The following is a 24,647-nucleotide window of genomic DNA, read 5'->3' on the forward strand; positions in this document are numbered from 1 at the left end:
TCGACCATTCCCTGAGTCGCCATCGTCATTTATATATCCCCCTGTGCACCCCGGCGTCCCCTTTGTAGTTATGTCCCTGTGTCCCGGTCGTCATTTATATTCCCTGTGTCCCGGTCGTCATTTGTGTCCCGGTGTTCCAGTCTGTGATTTCTCTTTGAGTGTCCCGGGCGTCATTTATATTCCTTGTGTCCCGGTCGTCATTTATATCCCCCTGTGCCCCCCGGCGTCCCCATTGTAGTTGTGTCCCTGTGTCCCGGTCGTCATTTATATTCCCTGTGTCCCGGTCGTCATTTGTATCCCGGTGTCCCGGTCTGTATATACATTCGTTTTTTAGTTTTGTTTTTCTCCTTTATTTTTTTCCTTTTTTCTTTTTTTTCTTTTTTAGTTTATTTAGATTTTTAGATTTTTTAGTTTTTTTATTAGTTTTTAGTTTTTTTGTAGTTTTTACCATTTTTTTAGTTTTTTTAGTTTTTTTTTTTTACTTATGTCCTGGTCGTCATTTATACTCCCTGTGTCCCGGTCGTCATTTGTGTCTCGGTGCTTTGTTGATTGCTAATTTATATTATATTTATATTTATATTTTTTATATTTATTAATATTTTTTTAGTTTTCTTTTTCTCTTATTTTTCAGTTTTTTCCTTTTTTTTAGTTTTTTCTTTTTTAGTTTTTAGTTTTTTTTTGTTTTTTACCTTTTTTTAGTTTTTTTAGTTTTTTTAGTTTTTTTAGTTTTTTAGCTTTTTTAGTTTTTTTATTAGTTTTTAGTTTTTTTTTAGTTTTTGCCTTTTTTTAGTTTTTTCAGTTTTTTTTAGTTTTTAGTTTTTTACCTTTTTTTTAGTTTTTTTTAGTTTTTTAGCTTTTTTAGTTTTTTTTCTTTTTAGTTTTTTTTGTAGTTTTTACCTTTTTTAGTTTTTTTTCTTCTTTTGTATTAGTGTGAAATAATTCAGACGTCATATGCGGACAAACACGACGTCACTCGACAGACAGACAGACAGACATAACCCACAAACAACTTATTTTTATATATATTTATCCATATTTTTTTAGTTTTCTTTTTCTCTTTTATTTTTCAGTTTTTTCCTTTTTTTTAGTTTTTTTCTTTTTTAGTTTTTAGTTTTTTTTAGTTTTTTACCTTTTTTTAGTTTTTTTTAGTTTTTTTAGTTTTTTAGCTTTTTTAGTTTTTTTATTAGTTTTTATTTTTTTTGTAGTTTTTGCCTTTTTTTATTTTTTTCAGTTTTTTTTTAGTTATTAGATTTTTACCTTTTTTTAGTTTTTTTAGTTTTTTAGCTTTTTTAGTTTTTTTTTTCTTTTTAGTTTTTTTTGTAGTTTTTACCTTTTTTAGTTTTTTTCTTCTTTTGTATTAGTGTGAAATAATTCAGACGTCATATGCGGACAAACATGACGTCACCTGATCCACACACAGATCCACACACAGACAACTTATTTTTATATATATAGACTAGCTGTTGGGGTGGCGCTTCGCGCCACCCCAACACCTAGTTGGTGGGGGCGCTTCGCGCCCCCCCAAGCCCCCCCGCGCGCGTAAGTCGTTACGCGCCATATTAGTTACGCGCCATTGTAGTTGTGTCCCTATGTCCCACCTGTGAATATAGATAGATATATATATATATATATATATATATATATATATATATATATATATATATATATATATATATATATATATATATATATATATATATATATATATATATATATATATATATATATATATATATATATATATATATATATATATATATATATATATATATATATATATATATATATATATATATATATATATATATATATATATATGTTTTTAACTACGTAAAACTTGCGAATATACAACATTCTTTGCTGTCTCATTGTCTGTGCATATAAATAGATTGTCAGGTTTACCGACTCTTGAACATGCAACATATAATGGTCCATGGGAAAACAATCCGTATTCAGATCTATACCTCATGATTCTAATGATTGCCCTTGAGCTTTGTTGATGGTGATTGCTAATCGACCATTCCCTGAGTCGCCATCGTCATTTATATATCCCCCTGTGCACCCCGGTGTCCCCTTTGTAGTTATGTCCCTGTGTCCCGGTCGTCATTTATATTCCCTGTGTCCCGGTCGTCATTTGTGTCCCGGTGTTCCAGTCTGTGATTTCTCTTTGAGTGTCCCGGGCGTCATTTATATTCCTTGTGTCCCGGTGTCCCGGTCGTCATTTATATCCCCCTGTGCCCCCCGGCGTCCCCATTGTAGTTGTGTCCCTGTGTCCCGGTCGTCATTTATATTCCCTGTGTCCCGGTCGTCATTTGTATCCCGGTGTCCCGGTCTGTATATACATTCGTTTTTTAGTTTTGTTTTTCTCCTTTATTTTTTTCCTTTTTTCTTTTTTTTCTTTTTTAGTTTATTTAGATTTTTAGATTTTTTAGTTTTTTTATTAGTTTTTAGTTTTTTTGTAGTTTTTACCATTTTTTTAGTTTTTTTAGTTTTTTTTTTTACTTATGTCCTGGTCGTCATTTATACTCCCTGTGTCCCGGTCGTCATTTGTGTCTCGGTGCTTTGTTGATTGCTAATTTATATTATATTTATATTTATATTTTTTATATTTATTAATATTTTTTTAGTTTTCTTTTTCTCTTATTTTTCAGTTTTTTCCTTTTTTTTAGTTTTTTCTTTTTTAGTTTTAGTTTTTTTTTGTTTTTTACCTTTTTTTAGTTTTTTTAGTTTTTTTAGTTTTTTAGCTTTTTTAGTTTTTTATTAGTTTTTAGTTTTTTTTTAGTTTTTGCCTTTTTTTAGTTTTTTCAGTTTTTTTAGTTTTTAGTTTTTTACCTTTTTTTAGTTTTTTTTAGTTTTTTAGCTTTTTTAGTTTTTTTTCTTTTTAGTTTTTTTTGTAGTTTTACCTTTTTTAGTTTTTTTTCTTCTTTTGTATTAGTGTGAAATAATTCAGACGTCATATGCGGACAAACACGACGTCACTCGACAGACAGACAGACAGACATAACCCACAAACAACTTATTTTTATATATATTTATTCATATTTTTTTAGTTTTCTTTTTCTCTTTTATTTTTCAGTTTTTTCCTTTTTTTTAGTTTTTTTCTTTTTTAGTTTTTAGTTTTTTTTAGTTTTTTACCTTTTTTTAGTTTTTTTTAGTTTTTTAGTTTTTTAGCTTTTTTAGTTTTTCTATTAGTTTTTATTTTTTTGTAGTTTTTGCCTTTTTTTATTTTTTTCAGTTTTTTTTTTAGTTATTAGATTTTTACCTTTTTTTAGTTTTTTTTAGTTTTTTAGCTTTTTTAGTTTTTTTTTTAGTTTTTTTTCTTTTTAGTTTTTTTTGTAGTTTTACCTTTTTTAGTTTTTTTTCTTCTTTTGTATTAGTGTGAAATAATTCAGACGTCATATGCGGACAAACACGACGTCACTCGACAGACAGACAGACAGACATAACCCACAAACAACTTATTTTTATATATATTTATTCATATTTTTTTAGTTTTCTTTTTCTCTTTTATTTTTCAGTTTTTTCCTTTTTTTTAGTTTTTTTCTTTTTTAGTTTTTAGTTTTTTTTAGTTTTTTACCTTTTTTTAGTTTTTTTTTAGTTTTTTTAGTTTTTTAGCTTTTTTAGTTTTTTTATTAGTTTTTATTTTTTTTGTAGTTTTTGCCTTTGTTTATTTTTTTCAGTTTTTTTTAGTTATTAGATTTTTACCTTTTTTTAGTTTTTTTTAGTTTTTTAGCTTTTTTAGTTTTTTTTTTCTTTTTAGTTTTTTTTGTAGTTTTTACCTTTTTTAGTTTTTTTCTTCTTTTGTATTAGTGTGAAATAATTCAGACGTCATATGCGGACAAACATGACGTCACCTGATCCACACACAGATCCACACACAGACAACTTATTTTTATATATATAGACATAATGTAATGATTGTATAATGATTATATCAAATATATAATGATATCAATTATATCAAATTATATAATTATATCAATTATTATAAATTATATCATTATATCAAAATATAATGATTATATCAAAATATTATGAATCTTAGATCCTTAGGCCAGTTGAATTTTAAGGCGCCTTGGAGATTATCCGGTGATTTTCGAGAATGTGATAATTTATGTACGAGTTAGTTTTTTAAGCTAGCTTTTTTGCCCTTTTCTTCTGTTAACAAATGCTTCCAGAAGAGATGCTGAAACATTCAAACTTCCATTGGTATTTGCAGACAAAATTCTTGTTTTTTAACAGTTCTGTCTCATTAAAGGTTTTACCCACTTCTCAATATTTTCATTTCAATTTTACTAAATATGGAAAGGCAGTGTTTTGCAAATGAAGGCTTTGGAATGGCGAATGGAAAGAAAACAGAAAGCAGCTTATCCCAAGGACGAAATTACTTCAAAAGGAGGCAACTTTCTAAGCCACAAACAGCCTTCTATTCACAAGAGGGTATAAACTTCACAAGCCACAAACAGCCTTCTGTTCACATGAGGGTATAAACTTCACAAGAGGGAACGAACTCTCAAAGAACAAATTGAGAAGAAAAATTATGTTTATCAAAGGGTTTGGCTTTGAGAACCGTCGTTCGAACTTTTGATTCTTCCTTTCTTCTAACACCCCTTTATCAAGCCTTGGAAATTTAATTATTCGACTGAATTTGGAACTGATTCCTTTGCATAAAGCAAGTTACTGGAATTATTTGGGAAATATTGCAGAAAATATTCTTCACTCGTTAGTCCCAATTGTATTACATGAAGAGAGAGAGAAGAGAAGTTTATTAATATTAAATAGAAGACAATACAAAATACAATTCAAAATCGAATTACAATAAAATCGAATTAACAATTAGCAATGGTCACAAAGTGACCATTAGCGAATTGTTCCAGGGGCCTAACCATCATCGAGAGCTATAGAGAATTTTGGTTTGACTACGAAATTTGATTGAAAAGATAAAGAAATTTGACGGTCCTTTTGTAAGCAAGCTTTTTAATCAAAGCAGGTAGCACCACAGGGAACTCCCAAAGCTACGAGTTTTTCTTAGCAGGTATGTTAGAATATTTTTAGGAACTGCCCTTTCCTGAACTTCAAAAAGAAAATTCTCCTCTGCTTAATCGAAAAAACAAGATTTATATTATATGATAATTTAAGGTTCATTAAAACTAAATATCTCTATCCCCGCACAAACGGTAAGTTAATCGGTTTTTCCAACATATTTGGGAAAGTAGGTTTTGGCTTTTAGCTTTCTGTCGTGTATTCAGTCTATTCATTCTCCTTTTCAAGCTTCAGAAGTTATGACATTACCACCCAAAGGAATTCTAAATACTTTGGCCGAACAAACAAAACAGGTTCGTAATGGACAAAATGAGGTCGTCCTTTAAAATACCGAATCCTCTTAAATAGGGCCCGACCAATAAAGATTTGAGGGTTCCGATACCGATACATATGTATTGGGCCGATACGATACCAATAAAATTTGCCGTTAGATTTCCCTTCGGGAAAGGACTTACGTTTAAACCGCCGAACATATTCATACTCAAATGTTTCACCCAGAAGAAAGTTAGGATGAAAATTTGAGAAAAACCTCCCGGGAACAGTTGAATACTAAACTTGAGAGTTTAAAATATGCCAATGCGGAAGATGGATGGAATAATTTTAGAAAAACAATTTGTGAAGTTACTGATGGTGTCTTAGGGAAGAGTGCTAAGACTGCAACTAGGAATATTAGTGAAAAAGCTTTATGTTTAATAGACAGGAGAAGGGATCTGTACAATAATTATCTAAGTAAGAGATCATATGAAAACAAAAGGAATGTAAAGAAAGTGGAGAAAGCACTAAAATATGAACTAATGAGGTGTGAAGTGCAGCCATTGATAAAATTGCCGAGGACCTGGAAGAGCCAGCTAGACGGCAAAATAATAAAATATTGAACTGGCATGTTAATAAATTGAGAGGGAGTAGTCAATCCGGACATGTCCCAGTTAAAGATAGGATCGGGGTCACAACTAGCGATAAGGACAGAGTAAAAGAGATATGGGCAAAACATACGAGTTTGTGCTCAACTGAGACACAGTTGCAGGAAAAGATACATAGGAAATGAAAATGTTCGTGATACCTTAGATGTGAAGGAAGATTTGTTTTATGAGGAAGAATTAGCGACAGTATTAAAAGGATTAAAAAAATAATAACGCTCCAGGTGCTGATAATGTGGTAAGCGAATTTCTTAGATATGGTGACCATGAGGTTAGAATAAAGTTACTGAAGATTATAAATATGATTTTTGAAAAAAGAGAAAATCGTGAATACGATTTTAAGAAAACCATAATTAAAGAACTGTATAAGAAAGGTGATATAAGAGTGTGATAATTATCGAGGCATTAGTCTGGTCTCTGTAGGTAGCAAATTACTCAGAAATGTGAAACATTTTAGACTCAGAGATGCTTTAGACAAAGTTATGAGATAAAAACAGTGCGGTCTTGTAGAGGATACATCAACAAAATTTTTACTCTTAGGTTAATAACTGAGAAGTGTCTGAGTTATCGAACATCTTTGGTCCTCCTCAGTTTTATAGGTTACGAATAAGCGTTATGTTGATAGAAGAGCTTTAGCGAACGCATTATTAGTTATCAATCTATATATTATCAATAACATTAATTAACACTATATTATTAGTGTATCTTAAGCTAGTCGAAAATTTTCAAACATGCCAGACATATATTTATTAATCATAGTTATGATCGTAAATATTCAAATAAATTTGCCCGAGCTCTTTAGACTTGTTTCATTCTATTCCGTGCCATTTTGATTTGTTCTAATATGTACCTTCTTTGTTAGTTTTTAAACACCCTTTTAGTTTCAGAACATAAGTTTAAGACATTTATCTTGCAAATCCCCGTGATTTATTTTTTGGGATATCCGAGACTTAAGTATTCTAATAAATTTTTCATTTTCTTTGTGGAAAGTGCCTTTCTTAATCCCTAAATGTTTATGATCTTGTTTTATCTTCATTGCCAAACTTGGTCAAGAAATCTTATTAAAGTGTTTTCTTTGCTGTCGAGTATCCCCGTGTCTTCGTGTTCCCTGTTGTTTAATTGTGCTGCACTGTTCACCCATGGGATTTTTCAATGCTGAAGGAAAACCGTAGAAATCTACTCAACTACTTTGACCTCACACTTTAGCGAAGATCTTATCCTTGTATAGTATACCAGATAAACATATTAAAGCAATTAGTGTTACGTGCGAGAATAAAACTGCTGCGGTCAAGGTAGGAAATGAGGTTAGCAGCTGGTTCTGCATCAAACTAGGAGTTAGGCAGGGTTGTGTTCTATCCCCATTACATGGATCATTTTGATGGATTTCGTCTTAAGGAGCACAGGAAAGGCAATGGGAGACCAAAGAATCAAATGGGGAGGAAAAAATCTCCTGAACTTTGATTATCCTGATGATTTGAGCATTCTAGATGAAAGTGTTAGCAAAATGAATGAACCGTAAGAGGTTTTGCGAGTTCAGGGAGGTAGTGGGAGCAGTGAAGATGTTAAAAATAGAATAGCCAAGGCTCAGGGTATTTTTTCACAGTTAAAAAAAAATGGAAGAATAGAAATATTAGTCTACCAACCAAGAATAGAATTTTGGAAGCTACGGTGATAACAGTGGTCAGATATGGACTGGTTATAGAACTATATATGTAATTGTAGTAACATTATGTGTTACTATATAATGTAAAGTGCAACATTTTTGTTTTTGTTGAAGTTTTTGTAGAAGAAAAACAGACTGGTAAACCATTTTAATAATTATCTATGGCCCACGAACCTTCATGTCTTGGCCCTTTGCAGTGAAGTCGTGTATATATGTTGTCAGAAGTTTTTAGTTCAGGTAATACATACACTTGTTTATTATATTGTCTGGCTTGTTCTTCATGTGATTTTTTCATTTCTCGTGTGCTGATTTAGCGAGCAAGAAATAGCGATTCGATTACAGCGACTAAGTAATCCTCCTGTCGGGTACATTCTGTCCTGTTAAGACGACTTAACTGCAAGTCAAGAAAGGTAGTTGGTTGCGGGAATACCGGTGTTGATGGCAAGCTGAATTATATATATATATATATATATATATATATATATATATATATATATATATATATATATATATATATATATATATATATATATATATATATATATATATATATATATATATATATATATATATATAAATATATATATATATATATATATATATATATAATGAAAAGAGAAATCACCAATGCAACAGCACAAACACATTAAAAAAAAAGACTGTTTTCCTACACTAGTGATTAATATAGATCAGCACTTGAATGAGGCCTTAACCCTACTCATCCATACAATCACATAGGTCAAACAGCATAGCTATACACAATCAACCATAAAGAATAATCCATGGAAAGGCAGTCGTGTCGTCAGTAAGTATAAGTCGTCATTTACCAAACAGTAAAAAAAAGAAAGAAAGAAAAAAACAAGAGCTAAGAGCTCATATGGCACTTGCGACGAGACAAGAAGAGCTAAGAGCCATAAGATCATATGGTATGAGCTCTAGCAAAATTCTATGAATCAATAGATTGATTTAAAAGGAAAATAAGAGGCTTAGTGCCGGTCAGGATTTAAAATAAGAGCTCTGAGTCACGATGTCCTTCTAAATATCAAAATTCATTAAGATCCGATCACCCACTCGTATGTTATAAATACCTAATTTTTTCTAATTTTTCCTCTCCCTTTAGCCCCCCAGATGGTCGAATCTGGGAAAACAACTTTATCAAGTCAATTCGTACAGCTCCCTGACACGCCTACCAAGTTTCGTCGTCCTAGCACGTCCAGAAGCACCAGACTCGCCAAATCACTGAACCCCTCCCCCAAATTCCCCCAAAGAGATCGAATCCAGTACGGTTCCGTCAATCACGTATCAAGGACATTCGCTTATTCTATCCACCAAGCTTCATCCCGATTCTTCCACTCCGAGTGTTTTCCAAGATTTCCCCCTCCAACTCCCCCCAATGTCAAAAGATCTGGTCGGGATTTGAAATAAGAGCTCTGAGACATGAATTCCTTCTAAATATCAAATTTCGTTAAGATCCGATCACCTCTTCGTAAAATAAAAATTAAAAAATTAAAATAAAAAATAAAATAAATAAAATAAAAATTATATAAAATAAAAAATAAAATAATATAAATAAAACTAATATAAAATAAAAAAATAAAAATTAAAATAAAATTTTTTTGTTTTTGTTGAAGTTTTTGTAGAAGAAAAACAGACTGGTAAACCATTTTAATAATTATCTATGGCCCACGAACCTTCATGTCTTGGCCCTTTGCAGTGAAGTCGTGTATATATGTTGTCAGAAGTTTTTAGTTCAGGTAATACATACACTTGTTTATTATATTGTCTGGCTTGTTCTTCATGTGATTTTTTCATTTCTCGTGTGCTGATTTAGCGAGCAAGAAATAGCGATTCGATTACAGCGACTAAGTAATCCTCCTGTCGGGTACATTCTGTCCTGTTAAGACGACTTAACTGCAAGTCAAGAAAGGTAGTTGGTTGCGGGAATACCGGTGTTGATATATATATATATATATATATATATATATATATATATATATATATATATATATATATATATATATATATATATATATATATATATATATATATATATATATATATATATATATATATATATATATATATATATATATATATATATATATATATATATATATATATATATATATATATATATATATATATATATATATATATATATATATATATATATATATATATATATATATATATATATATATATATATATATATATATATATATATATATATATATATATGTATATATATATATATAAATATATATATATATATATATATATATATAAATATATATATAATGAAAAGAGAAATCACCAATGCAACAGCACAAACACATTTAAAAAAAAGACTGTTTTCCTACACTAGTGATTAATATAGATCAGCACTTGAATGAGGCCTTAACCCTACTCATCCATACAATCACATAGGTCAAACAGCATAGCTATACACAATCAACCATAAAGAATAATCCATGGAAAGGCAGTCGTGTCGTCAGTAAGTATAAGTCGTCATTTACCAAACAGTAAAAAAAAAGAAAGAAAAAAAAAACAAGAGCTAAGAGCTCATATGGCACTTGTGACGAGACAAGAAGAGCTAAGAGCCATAAGATCATATGGTATGAGCTCTAGCAAAATTCTATGAATCAATAGATTGATTTAAAAGGAAAATAAGAGGCTTAGTGCCGGTCGGGTTTTAAAGTAAGAGCTCTGAGTCACGATGTCCTTCTAAATATCAAAATTCATTAAGATCCGATCACCCACTCGTATGTTATAAATACCTAATTTTTTCTGATTTTTCCTCTCCCTTTAGCCCCCCAGATAGTCGAATCTGGGAAAACAACTTTATCAAGTCAATTCGTACAGCTCCCTGACACGCCTACCAAGTTTCGTCGTCCTAGCACGTCCAGAAGCACCAGACTCGCCAAATCACTGAACCCCTCCCCCAAATTCCCCCAAAGAGATCGAATCCAGTACGGTTCCGTCAATCACGTATCAAGGACATTCGCTTATTCTATCCACCAAGCTTCATCCCGATTCCTCCACTCCGAGTGTTTTCCAAGATTTCCCCCTCCAACTCCCCCCAATGTCAAAAGATCTGGTCGGGATTTGAAATAAGAGCTCTGAGACATGAATTCCTTCTAAATATTAAATTTCGTTAAGAACCGATCACCTCTTCGTAAAATAAAAATACCCCAATTTTCACGTTTTCCAAGAATTCTGGTTTCCCCCTCCCACTCCCCCCAATGTCAGAGGATCTGGCCAGAATTTAAAATTACAGCTTAAAAACGCAAGATCCTTCTAAATATCAAATTTCATTAAGATCTGGTCACCTTTCGTAACTTACAAATACCTCAATTTTCAAAATTACCCCCCCCCCCAACTCCAACAAAGAGACCAGATCCGGTCCGATTATGTCAGTCACGTGTCTTAGACAGGTTTTTATTCTTCCCATCCAGTTTCATCCTGATCTCACCGCTTTAAGTATTTTCTAAGATTTCCGGTTCCCTTCAACTGCCCCCCCTCCCAATTACGCTGGATCCGGTTGAGATTTAAAATAAGAGATATGGGTCACGAGGTCCTTCTAAATATGAAGTTTCATGAAGATCCGATTACTCCTTCGTAAGTTAAAAATACGTCATTTTTTTCTAATTTTTCAGAATTAACTCCCCCCCCCCCAATAGGGCGGATCCATCCCAATTATATAAATCAGGTATCTAAGACTTCTGCTTTTTTTCCAGGTTTCATCCCGATCCCTCCAATCTAAGCGTTTTCCATGATTTTAGGTTCCCCCACCCCAAACTCCCCCCAATGTCACCAGATCCGGTAGGGACTTAAAATAAGAGTTTTGAGACACGATATCCTTCTAAATATAAAATTTCATTGAGATCCGATCACCCGTTCGTAAGTTAAAAATACCTCATTTTTTTTAATTTTTCAGAATTAACCCCCCCCCCCCCCCCAACTACCCCAATGAGAGCGGATCTGTTCCGGTTATGTCAATCATGTATCTAGGACTTGTGCTTATTTTTCCCACCGAGTTTCATCCCGATCCCGCCACTCAAAGTGTTTTCCAAGTTTTAGGTTTCCCCCTCCCAACTCCCCCCCCCATGTCACCAGATCCGGTCGAGATTTAAAATAAGAGATCTGAGACACGATATCCTTCTAAATATCAAATTTCATTGAGATCCGACAACCCGTTCGTAAGTTAAAAATACCTCATTTTTTCTAATTTTTCAGAATACCCCCCCCCCCCTACTACCCCACAGAGAGCGGATCCGTTCCAATTATGTCAATCATGTATCTAGGACTTGTGCTTATTTTTCCCACCAAGTTTCATCCCGATATCTCCACTCTAAGTGTTTTCCAAGTTTTAGGTTTCCCCCTCCCAACTCCCCCTCCAATGTCACCAGATCTGTTCGGGATTTGAAACAAGAGCTCTGAGACACGATATCCTTCTAAATATCAAATTTCACTGAGATCCGATCACCCGTTCGTAAGTTAAAAATACCTCATATTTTCTAATTTTCGAGAATTAACGGGCCCCCCACAGGGTAAAATCGGGAAAACGAATATTTCTAATTTAATCTGGTCCGATCCCTGAAATGCCTGCCAAATTTCATCGTCCTAGCTTACCTGGAAGTGCCTAAAGTAGCAAAACCGGGACCGACAGACCGACAGAATTTGCGATTGCTATATGTCACTTGGTTAATACCAAGTGCCATAAAAAGACAAATAATTCAGAGGCAACAACCCAACACAAGGACTCATCCGGAGAATACTCACTTGCCTATAAGGTTTCTAACCTAAGGAAATCCAAAATTGATCTTGCCCTTATGTCCTTTAAAGGAGCTAACACGACAAATTTAGTATAGTGATATTAAGTATAATTATATGACGAGGTGGAGCCCAAGTCATTAGGTGATTGTGGGAGGAGAACAGCGGTATCAATGCTAATTATTCTAAATGGAAACATTGCAGTATATAGTTATGTAGTTGCGACTAAGATTCGTATAGTAATATATAATGCTAATGATATGTAATCGCAGCAACATTATAGAACTAATTAACAACAAAGACTAATTTTTATTAAGGATATTCTAATTGGTAATGAATATCCCGAAAATATGATTTTTCAAATAACTGAAAAAAAGAAAAAAAAGAAAAAAAAGTCTGTAATATTAGAAGAAGATGGGTCAAATCAACAAACAAATTACATAACTTTGCCTTACATCCCAATGTTATCACAGAAATTTTGAAGAGAACTAAACAAACATAATATAAAAACAGAATTTAAATCACGAATAACTATAAGCTCTTTCCAAGATAATGGAAAAGACAAAGTTCCAAGAAACATACAAAGGGGAGTATACAAATTCTCTTGTGGTAAATTTTATGTAGGAAGAACACAGCAGAATTTAGAACATAGGTTACAGCAACACAAAAATGCCATAAATTGTTCGCTCTAGGGAACACAATCAAAAATAAGAAGCGTCTTAATCAGCTTTAGCAGAACGTGTAATTTATTTCTCTCGAGTAATTGATTTGATCAGACATCAAATCATGATGATTTGATCAGACAAAAATTGTAGATACGTCTGTAGGACTTTTGCAAAGTTTCAGAGAAATTATAGAAATGAAAAAGAATATCTATGGGGATATTAGTATTAATAGAGATGAATGGGATTTTAGGATGAACTCAATTTATAATAGTTTAATTAAGGAGCAGGTAAAATTGCTAACCAGTAGTGATTTGCATAATTGTCCTGGGACAAGTGATAACCTCGCGAACAAAAGTCAGATTGAGGTCAGAGCTGGAAAAAGTCAACGGACTGCAGCTAAACTAGCAAAGAAAAAAAATCCATTTAATTTGTAATTTATGAGTTTGTTTATTAACCTCTGAGATTTAATTAGGGGTGATGGACCTGGCGTTTTGTGGCATTTTTTATTTGTTCAAGTAAGTGTAGTCTCCACTTTTAATAGATTCCTATGTATCCACTGAATGTCAAGAGGAGAGTGACCCATTGTTTTCACTATAGGCATTCGCTTTGGTTTTATTCTTATGTAGTACCATCAGTGCTGGATTTTTGTTTATAATGTGAGTTGTTCTTACTTTTTTTTCTTTTCGTGTGTTTGGTTTTGAGTTTTTGTGTTTTTTTGTTGTATTTTTAAAATAACAGTCTTTTTCTGTTACTTAAACTTTTTCTTTGTGTTTTTTCGCTTCTTTTTTTCGTTGAGAAAGGCTTCCGGACGTGGGGCCAAAATATTCGGAATTTTAAGGTGTTGTTTTGTTTTTATTTTTTGTTCACTGCTTTGTTGAAATTAAAACCCATTTTTCTCGCTTAATTTTTCGTAAATGAAAACAGTTTAGTCTAGGAAATCATCTACACTTAAATACAGGCGTATATACTGTTTTGATCATCAACACCTTCATGCAATTGATTTCTTCGGTAAAATTGAAAATTGTTATTTTCGCCTATATTAAAATGCTAAAATCTTCTTTCTAGACTTTTCTATTAGACACATTTGGATTATAAAACAACTCTGATATTTCAATTGTAAACTAGAATAATCCTTTTCAAAAATCGTATTCAATCTTTCACAGACCCACAGACTGGATAAAATGGTGTGAGGTAAAAGTTTTGAATATAATATCCTGTGTCTCCCCATAGCAGATTCACTTGGGAGAACTTAACGCTTGGAGCTATAAGACCTAGTCAAGGGCCCATGATTAAGGAAAATATTTAAAAAAGGTCATCAGGCTTCAAATAAATGAAGAAGGTTTGAATACGGAATCCATGGCAGAAACTTTTCCGTTATTTTAACTCTTGAAGTTAGAAATCCGGATGCAGCGGTAGCTAATAACCTAGTTAGATCAAACACAAGAGAAAATTAAAAAAAAAAACTCCTTTTTTATCTCAATGCTTCGAGAACGAAAGGCTCGTTTATTGGTATGTTCTTTACACAGTCCAATTTTTAGGTTAAGCATTTGGAAAGGCAAAAAGTTTGGAGGAATGGGAAGATAGGTCTGCAAACCAAGATTAGAATATTGGAAGGTACAGTGATGACAGTGGTAAAATATGGCTCTGAAGCATGGGCGGTCCGAAAAAAAAATGAAGATTTACTAGATGTTTTCCAGAGAAATTACCAACGGATTGTTTTGGGTACCTGGCTGGCTGACCGTATTTCACACAGTCGGCTGTACGAAAAATGTGGTTCAATCCCACTTTCTAGGGCTATCATGAAAGAAAGGTTTAGATGGCTAGGGCACGTTTTGCGGATGAAGGATGACAGATTTCCAAAGGTTGTTCTTTTCGGCTGAACAATCTTGAACTGAAAGCAGGTCGTCCTGGTCTGGGGTGGGAGGATGTCATAAAGAAAGATTTAAAGGAAATGGGAACTTCTTGGGAGGGTGTAAAGAGGGATACTTTGAATAGATTGGGATGGAGAAAGAGCGTGCGTAGTTGTGGTGGTCTCAGGCGGCTTGGTGCTGCGGTGAGTTTTCAGTAGAATTAGTATTAAACCTTAGGTCCTAAGGCACTTTGAATTTTATGGCACCTTGGAGATTAGCCAGTGATTTTTGAGAATAATAGTTGTCTTTATCTCCAGTCGTTAACCTTTAAGCGAAGTGTTTAGTTTGTACACATGACTCATACATTCCACAGAACGTTCCGTTTGCAAATTACCGTACATTCCACAGACTGTACTGGGAACGGGTCTGATCTTAGATAAAAAAAAAAGGTGAAGAATATGTGGTAAAGATGAAGAATAATAAAAAAAAAGTAGAAGCAATAAAAAAAGGTGAAGAATACGTAGTGAAGGTGAAGAATACATAGTAAAGGCGAAGAAAACGTAGTAAGGGTGAATAATAATCTAAAAAGTAAACGTAATAAAAAAAAGGTGAAGAATACGTAGTAAAGGTGAAGAATAATAAAAAGTATAGGTAATAAAATAAAAGGTGAAGAATACGACACTGGACTTTTTAGATTCCCTACCGGCGGTGCTGATCTCGGTTTCAAGCCCTTCCGCCACAAAGTGCAAGGGGGGTTAGAGGGCCAGCCATCCTGTAATTTCACATACCCTTCCAGTTCACCTCCCCGATATTTTTCCATGTGCCTTATTTGAGACAGGGCCAAGTTTAGTCCCGCCACTAATCCCCGTTCTACATAAAACTACCAGTGACAACAGGACTCGGACCCTGTCCTCACGGACAAAGGATTTCAAGTATAATATGCTAACCTTCAGATGATCGTTTTCAAATAAAATCTAGTGAGCATTTTTGTAATAATTAATGTTTGCCAGCATAAACCTCAATTATTTCAAATAGACTTATGTTCTATACCTCGCAGAGAAGAATGTAGATGGACTTAAATGGCCGCAGGGCCATCAATTTTCACAAGCCTGAGTTCCCTGTGGAAACCCAGAACACCGAACACGGTGTTCGAAAATCAGCTGTAACTTGCACCGAAAGGACAACATACGTACACTATTAGATTCATTTAAACTATTTTCACGTGTTTTCTAACTATTTTCAGTGAATTTTTGATTCTAAAAAGAAAAATAGAAAGCAAGTTTCAAAAATATAATTCGGTTAGATGATAAAGCTGAATCTGAATCACAGCTACTCAGTAATAGCAAAATTGTCGCCTAACACTGTTGACAAAAAAAAAAAAAAACATCAGCACTGCCATCTAGCGTTGCCATCTCTTTACATTTTTTTAAGCTTTTTCATCGTTTTACAGCACAAATTGAGATTAGGCGCTTATCACTAATTTTACTAATTACACCAACTGAGCCAATTTTCTGTTTTTTACGCTGAAAAAAAAAAATACAAAGAAACGCCTAACTTTAGATGGTGTGGATGTTTTTGTCGACACTAGCGCCAGTTTCGGCTCTTATAATTTATCCATACCCTTTGCGTTGGAGCATTAAAACCACAGAGTAAAAAATAAATTTTTTTATGTAATTATGTATTAAATAATACATCAAATATTATAAATACATAAAATACAAGAAAAAAAACATAAAAATACAAAAAAAATTTGCATAGGGACTATAAATGTTAAGAAGTTTTTTTTAAACAAACTTACCGTAGAATGAATATTAAGCAAACATAGCAAGCTGATTTAAGCTTTATATACACTATCCTATGAAAATATAACTTACTCAGTCTATGTTTGAAGTACTTAATTCTTACCAGCATCAATGTCCGAAAGATCCTTTGTAAAGTACTGACTTGCCAAACTTCTGGTTTCAAGGACGTGATGTGACACTGAATTATCGTTTGTCACAACTTGTTCATCATATAACCTCTTCCACAATGTTGTCATTCGCCTAGCTACCATTATTCCATCCTGTAAAGATTAATTTGCAAATAGAAAAGTATAAACAAGCAAGCCAGATGACCGCATAAGATAGAAGTGACACACGTCTAGAATTTATTTCACAAAACCAAAGATTCTGCTTTCCGTCGTCCATCTGGACCAAGCGAAAAAAAGATCGCCCTGTTTTGGGGCCGAAGAGGTCTAAGGAATGATTTAAAAAGATTAGAACTTGACGAGAGGGGATAATGAGTGAGGCCTTGAATACAATGGAATAGAAAAGGAGTAAACTTGGGTGTGTTGGGCTCAGACGCAGCATTGCATAGGATTTTGGAATCACAGGTCGAGAATTATAATTTTTTCCAAAAATTAGATATAGCATTCATAAAAAATTCTAGGGGGAAGTTTTTAAAAACTATCTTTTAGACGAAATGTGGACGATCTTAGATTGAAATTAAAAAAAAAAAAAACAAGTTTTTCAACTGAAAGTAAGCAGCAAAATTAAAACTTAAAACAAACAGAAATTATTACGAACAAGAGGGGGTTGCCCCCTCCTAAATGCCTCGTTCTTTATGCTAAAATTTTTTGTTCCAATTTTTTGAAAATGACTCCTGAAACACAGCGGCCGTTTAATTAGAATAATAAGCTATTTTTAAAATTCTACAAAGAAAGTGGCGTAAACAGTGAGGTATTGAGGTGGGGGCAACCACCCTCATATACGTAATCATTTTTGTTCGTTTAAGGTTTTGATTTTGCTCCTTACTTTCAATTGAAAAAACTTTTTTTTTAAATTTAATTTCTGACTGTTTTAAATAATGCCGAAAAATCCGTCTCCACCTTCATGGGAAATTCCTTTCTCCCATGAAAATTCCTCCACAGAAAGATCTTACCACACAACCCCCCTCCCAAAAACTATCTGTAAAGTTCCCAATAACCAATACTATATGTAACCAATGGGCAAAGTTCATAACTTGCAGCTCTCCCCCCGGGCACAGTGAGGCGTCTAGTCATTCTCAAAGACAAATTTATTAGATCTTTCGACGATGTTGAACAAGATGGCTGTCTAAAAATTTTGATTCGTTGACTTTGGGGAAAAATGAGCGTAGGAGAGTGCCTAGTCGCTCTCCAATTTTTGTTTCCTTATAAAGGGCACTAGAGTTTCCGCTTTTCCTATCTAACAAGCCCTCAACCAATCTTCTAGGATCACTGGTTCGATATGATTACCCCTGGGAAAAAACAACAAATAAACACGCATCCGTGATCTTTCTTCGGGCAAAAAATAAAATATTCCGCATTTTGTACATAGGAGCTTGAAACCTATACAGCAGGGTTCTCTGATATGCTGAATCTGATGGTGTGGTTTTCATTATGATCACTCATTTTTAAAAAATCAGGCAAATTTTCCGAGGCTCTTTACTTTTGATGGGTAACATTAAACTTTATTTTATATATTTTGAGCCAGCATCAAAATTCGATTCTTTTCCTATATCCATTATTAACACCACTCCGTTTCTTAGAGTTTGGTTACTACTGAACCGCATCGCTCCTAACTTACAGTTCGTTACCACGAACTCTTTGATTAGGTCATACTATTATACGAACTTAGTTTTTCCCGAGAGAAGCTACCCCTGAAAACCCGTCTATTGATTCATTTAAAAGGAAGTTCAACAGATCTAGAGGGAAAAACTTAGGCAAATGTTAATAGTGACATGAACAGTATTAACCGTTTGAACCGTTTTGAACCGTTTTGCAACCGTTTGCAAAAATATTTGAACCGTTTTGCATTTTCCCTGGCTGAAACTACCTTGGTGTTTTCTTCGTTGCGGATATCTTTTTCTATCAAAGAAAGAAAGTTTTTCCTTCTAGCATTATGAAATCTTTATATTACTGTTTAAAGGACAGTAACCTAAACTATTTCTCATTTATTAATCAGAACATATTTTAAAATTCAGGTTCAGCAGCTTCGAGCCCGTTAAAATGAGCGTTAGATTACTAGAATTATTTTTTCTATTGTTCGGTAAATGACGACTTATACTTATTGACGACATGACTGCCTGTCCATGGATTATTCTTTATGGTTGATTGTGTGTGGCTATGCTGTTTGACCTATGTGATTGTATGGATGAGTAGGGTTAAGGCCTCATTCAAGTGCTGGTCTATATTAATCACTAATTTAGGAAAACAGTCTTCCTTTTCTCCTTCTGTCTCTTTTTTTTTTTTTTTTTTTGTGTGTGTTTGTGCTGTAGCATTGGTGATTTCTCTTTTCATGATATATATATATATATATATATATATATATATATATATATATATATATATATATATATATATATATATATATATATATATGCCTGCCGGCACGCGGCAGGCATGCCGCGGAATGTATGGAATATTTGGAGTATATATGTGGAATATACGGAATAGACAGAGAATATATGGATTCTCAATGTCACTTATCCTCTAAATGCAGACAATTTGAACCTTTTCTTAATGTCATGACGTCCAAATGGACCTTAAACAGGAAGTATTACCTTTGTAAAATTACATTTTTTTTTTTATTGGACCTTTAACTTTTCCCTCGGCTTGTCTTTTCGTTATGAAAGACATGTCGCCGAACCTTTGTTTTTTTAATTGTTCAGGTGGTGAGAAAAAAACTTTTCCTTTTGTCTCACCATGTCTTTTGTGATTATGAAAGACATATAGCCGAACCATTGTTTCTTTTAATTGTTCAGGTGGGGGGAAAAAAACTTTTTCCAACAATTTATCTAGTCCAGGTATATGATTTTCAAAGGTATGCTAGGCACTGATGACCTTATCCATGTCAAAAATACAAAACCTAATAATCATCGCTATCGCTTTCAATTTGTTTGGTTCGTTTTACATTGGCTTATCTATTGCGAACATATTGCCGAACCTTTGATTTTTCAACAAAAGTATGGTAGGCATTGATAACCTTATTCATGTCAAAATCCCGAACCCAATCATCTATCATTTTTAAATTTATTATTTGTTGTTGATTTCTATCATTTTTAACTTTCACACGTTTTGATTCTTGCTGTCCACGTTGATTTTCATTGACTCGCTCATATCTTTGGTGTCACATGTCTTTTAATCGAATGCGACTTTGCTTTTCATTTTCATTTTTGACTTGCTCACATACTTGATGTCGCACGTCTTCTAATCACGTGTATCTCATTTTGCTCTCACTTTCATTTTTGACACATTACCGCTGTTCTTCTAACCACATGTGCCTGCTCTTCATTTTCATTTTTGACTCACTCACTTGCTCGGTGTTGCATGTCTTCCAATCGTGTGTGTTTTCGCTCTTCATTTCATTTTTGACACGCTCTAGTTGTTGTTTTTGCATATCTTCTAACCCCCCAATCTTTGTTCATCATTTTCCTTTTAGACACGCTTTTGGATTTCGATCACTTTAGACAATTTAGCAATGGTCTTTGCTTTAGCTGCCCGTATTGATGCTATGGCAACTGATGGCCCAGGTTGTCCATTTTCACATCTTATCACGTTTAATCAGGTGTTGGTTCCAAAAAACTATCATTTATGGTGACGGCAACTGTAAATTTTCCTTTGCTAGGCCTTCCAACAGACATTATCTATATATATAAAAATAAGTTGTCTGTGTGTGGATCTGTGTGTGGATCAGGTGACGTCATGTTTCGGCTGACGTCATGAAATTAGTTGCCATCATTTTTGCTTTGAAGGTGACGTCATTCAAGTTATATAAGACATATGTTCGCGTAGAATTCTATTAATGTTTAAGTTTACAATGACTGATGAAGATGCTCAAAGAGTCTATGCCAAAAAACTTGCTGCTGATAGAGAAAGTCAGAAAAGAAAGCGTGCCGAGGAATCAAAAGAACAGCAAGGAAACAGGCTTGAGGCTAAAGAACGCAAAACCGCGCAGTTAGATGAAGATCCACCTGGACAGCGAGAGTCAAAACATATTAAAACTGAAAATGATAGCGATGATGATTGGGTTTGGGATTTTGACTTGGAAAAGGTCATCAATGACTACCAGATTTTAGTTAAAAAAACAAAGGTTCGGCGATATGTATTTCATAGTGAAGCTGAAAAATAAAGAAGAAAAAGAAAACTGAAAAAAGAAAAAAGAGAAATTACAGACTGGGATACCGGGACACAAATGACGACCGGGACACAGGGAATATAAATGACGACCAGGACACAGGTATTTAAGAATATCGTTCAAAGACAAATTTTTAATTGTAAGAAGACCGTTGAAAGAGAAATTTCTAATTGTAAAATGACTGAAAAACCTACAATGGCAACGGTACCACCATCGAAGTAGATAACCAGTGGGTTTACGGCCAACCTACCATCTTCAAAGATACCACGATAGGAAGACTCTACACCGTTCACCCCAATCAACATGAATGCTTCTTTCTACGCCTGCTTTTGGTGAATGTACCCGGTCCGACATCCTTTGAGTATTTGAGAACTGTAAACGGTACTATACATGACACTTACCGTAGTGCATGCCAAGCTCTGAATTTATTGGAGAATGACCAACACTGGGATAACTGCATCAATGACGCGTGCGAAACGTCAACCCCAAGTCAAATTCGTACACTTGCTCTCCATCAGCTCCTACAGAGTTATGGGAAAAATATAAGTCAAAAATGTCCGAAGATATACTCCATCGAAAACAGTTAGAGACGTCAGAAATGACTTTTGATTTTACATCAGAAATTTATAACGACACTTTAGTTATTATAGAAGATTTGTGCGTACGTATGGCAAACAAACCTCTTCAGGATTTGGGAATGCCTTCACCTAACCGTATCGCTGCTGTTTCGACATGTGTAGAATTGGATCGTGAACAAAGTTACAGTACGAGTGATCTATTGTCGTATGTACAAAATAACATTTACAAGTTAACGTCGGAACAAAAAGACATTTATGATACGATAGACTCAATTTCAGGACGTATACAACTACCTGCTGATTTCTGTAGTTTAGTGACGTCCAAAAATGAATTGATTGAAATAGTATTTCCGAATATTCTAAAAAATTATAAAAATAATAAATGGCTTCTAAAAATAGGCGACCCACCAAAGCTTTGCAATGGCACGCGACTTGCCGTAAAAAAAACAATGGAAAGCCTAATAAAGGCGACAATCTTGACAGGGCATTTTGAGGGTAAGGCTGTTCTTATTCCTCGCATTCCCATGATTCCAACGGATCTGCCTTTTCAATTTAAAAGATTGCAATTCCCAATTCGATTAGCATTTGCAATCACCATTAACAAAGCTCAAGGTCAATCATTAGAAAAATGTGGTATAGATCTTAATACTGATTGTTTTTCCCATGGACAATTGTACGTTGCATGTTCGAGGGTCGGTAAACCTGACAATCTATTTATATGCAGCGACAATTGGACAACGAAGAATGTTGTATATTCGCAAGTTTTACGCAGTTAATTTGTATTGTATCCATCTATCTATCTATCTATATAAAAACGAGTTGTGTGTATGCATGTTTGTTTGTTTGTAAAAAGAGCGTTTGCATATGACGTCATTATTAGTACATACGTCTTTGTATATGCACAGACAATGGGAAAGCCAAGAATGTTGTATATTCGCAATTTTTACGTAGTTTAACTCCTGCAGACGAAATGAATGCTTGCCTGAAAAATTCTAATTTATGGGCACACGTAAAAATATTAAAATTAACTACAAATATGCGTGTCCGATTGCAAAACGATGATTCTGGTCAAACATTTTCAGATCAATTGCTGGCAATTGGAAACGGAAAGCTTCCAGTAGTGGGAAAGCCAAAAATGTTGTATATTCGCAATTTTTACGTAGTTTGAAACACATATATAAATCTATCTATATTCACAGGTGGGACACAGGGACACAACTACAATGGCGCGTAACTAATATGGCGCGTAACGACTTACGCGCACGGGGGGGCTTGGGGGGGCGCGAAGCGCCCCACCAACTAGGTGTTGGGGTGGCGCGAAGCGCCACCCCAAAAGCTAGTATTATATAAATAATTGATGCGGTGGAAACTCAACAATCTTATTCATGCTATGCATGACATCATATAAGAAAATGTTTACATGATGTAATAAGAAATGCTTATTTGATGTACTATAATAGTACATGACGTAATTTGCAAAAACCAAAAGTAAGGTTCTTAATGAATTTTCGTTAAGGTCCTACCTAGATCGGTTTTTATGCGAGAATATCCCAAGATACCGATTTCCTCGAAAAAATATAGAGCCGTTTCGAAAAAATAAATAAATGCATACACATACAGTTATTGCTCGTTTAAGAAGACAGTATATATATATATATATATATATATATATATATATATATATATATATATATATATATATATATATATATATATATATATATATATACTAGCTGTTGGGGTGGCGCGAGCGCCACCCCAACACCTAGTTGGTGGGGCGCTTCGCGCCCCCTCCCCCCCGCGCGCGTAAGTCGTTACGCGCCATATTAGTTACGCGCCATTGTAGTTGTGTCCCTGTGTCCCACCTGTGAATAGAGATAGATATAAATATATGTTTTTAACTACGTAAAACATGCGAATATACAACATTCTTCGCTGTCCCATTGTCTGTGCATATAAATAGATTGTCAGGTTTACTGACTCTTGAACATGCAACATATAATTGTCCATGGGAAAAACAATCCGCATTCAGATCTATACCTTATTATTCTAATGATGTGTCCCTGTGTCCCGGTCGTCATTTATATTCCCTGTGTCCCGGTCGTCATTTGTGTCCCGGTGTCCCAGTTTGTAATTTCTCTTTGAGTGTCCCGGTCGTCATTTATATTCCCTGTGTCCCGGTCGTCATTTGTGTCCCGGTGTCTATATATCCGGCCTGTGCCCCCGGCGTCCCCGTTGTAGTTGTGTCCCTGTGTCCCGGTCGTCATTTATATTCCCTGTGTCCCGGTCGTGATTTGTGTCCGGGTGTCCCAGTCTGTAATTTCTCTTTGAGGTTCCCGGTCGTCACTTATATTCCCTCTGTCTCGGTCGTCATTTGTGTCCCGGTCTGTAATTTCTCTTTGAGTGTTTTTTCTTTTTAGTTTTTTTTTAGTTTTTTACCTTTTTTCTTTTTTCAGTTTTCTTTTTCTTCTTTATTTTTCAGCGTCACTATGAAGTACATATCGACGAACCTTTGTTTTTTAACGTAAATCTGGTAGGCATTGATGACCTTATCCAAGTCAAAATCCCAAACCCAATCATCATCGCTATCATTTTCAGTTTTGATATGTTTTGACTCTCGCTGTCCAGGTGGATTTTCATCTAACTGCGCGGTTTTGCGTTCTTTAGCCGCAAGCCTGTTTTCTTGCTGTTCTTGTGATTCCCCGGCACGCTTTCTTTTCTTACTTTCTCTATCAGCTGCAAGCCTGTTTTCTTGCTGTTCTTGTGATTCCTCGGAACGCTTTCTTTTCTTACTTTCTCTATCAGCAGCAAGTTTTTTGGCATAAACTCTTTGAGCAGCTTCCTCGGCTGTTGCCATTGTAGGTTCTTCAGTCATTTTACAATTAAACATTTTTCCGTGAACAAATGTCTTAAATACCGTTAATGACGTCACCGTCATAGCAAAAATGACGACAACTAACTTCATGACGTCAGTCGACACAGAAACATGACGTCACCTGACAGACAGACAGACACACAGACAG

General features: G+C 34.2%; 1 protein-coding gene across 8 annotated transcripts in view; it reads right to left on the reverse strand.

The window, feature by feature from the left end:
* Nucleotides 1-24,647, reverse strand: part of LOC136029875 (tetratricopeptide repeat protein 7B-like) — a 235,461-nt gene that overhangs the window by 176,743 nt on the left and 34,071 nt on the right. For all 8 annotated transcript variants that reach the window (XR_010618131.1, XM_065708342.1, XM_065708343.1 and 5 more), the window contains one exon: nt 16,818-16,974. Coding sequence is in view for 7 of the 8 variants with exons in the window: in XM_065708342.1 (XP_065564414.1) it covers nt 16,818-16,974 (157 nt within the window). In the remaining variant the exon portion in view is untranslated. The remainder of the gene's footprint in view (nt 1-16,817; nt 16,975-24,647) is intronic.

Source organism: Artemia franciscana, chromosome 8, assembly GCF_032884065.1.
Source record: "Artemia franciscana chromosome 8, ASM3288406v1, whole genome shotgun sequence".
Classification (NCBI taxonomy): Eukaryota; Metazoa; Arthropoda; class Branchiopoda; order Anostraca; family Artemiidae; genus Artemia; species Artemia franciscana.